The 362-nt window shown below is 47.0% G+C and overlaps 1 protein-coding gene across 1 annotated transcript in view; it reads right to left on the reverse strand.

The window, feature by feature from the left end:
• The window catches only part of CSUI_002600 (uncharacterized protein), a 5,290-nt gene that overhangs the window by 4,376 nt on the left and 552 nt on the right, over window positions 1–362 (reverse strand). Inside the window, exon 2 of the mRNA XM_068062800.1 lies at window positions 95–184. Within this exon, the coding sequence (XP_067925226.1) occupies window positions 95–184 (90 nt within the window). The remainder of the gene's footprint in view (window positions 1–94; window positions 185–362) is intronic.

Here is a 362-nt window from a genome sequence, read left to right on the forward strand (position 1 = left end):
GTATGTATATACATACATACGTAAGTAGTATAGGCTGGAGGAAACTGAGCAGGCATCTCCTCAAGTCCACTTCTTCTACTGGGCTTCTTCTTACCGAAACAAAAGCTTCAAGAGAAGCGAGCTGTCGTTCTACGCGTTTGTTGGTGGCAGACGCCTTCTTCTTATCTCGCTTACTCAGCGCCGTCTAGGAAGAAACAGAAAGCCAGAAGGAGAGAGAGGATTTGAGAGAAGGAAAGAAAGCTCAAGACCCCACCAGCTCGTTCATCTGTAGTCTGTGCGTACGAATGCCTGCATGCATGCTGTACGTACGGGTGTTCCTCAGCATGCTCATGTACAGATAGATGAGTAAAAAAGACAGGTAG

This window comes from Cystoisospora suis (assembly GCF_002600585.1).
Source record: "Cystoisospora suis strain Wien I chromosome Unknown contig_1081, whole genome shotgun sequence".
Classification (NCBI taxonomy): domain Eukaryota; phylum Apicomplexa; class Conoidasida; order Eucoccidiorida; family Sarcocystidae; genus Cystoisospora; species Cystoisospora suis.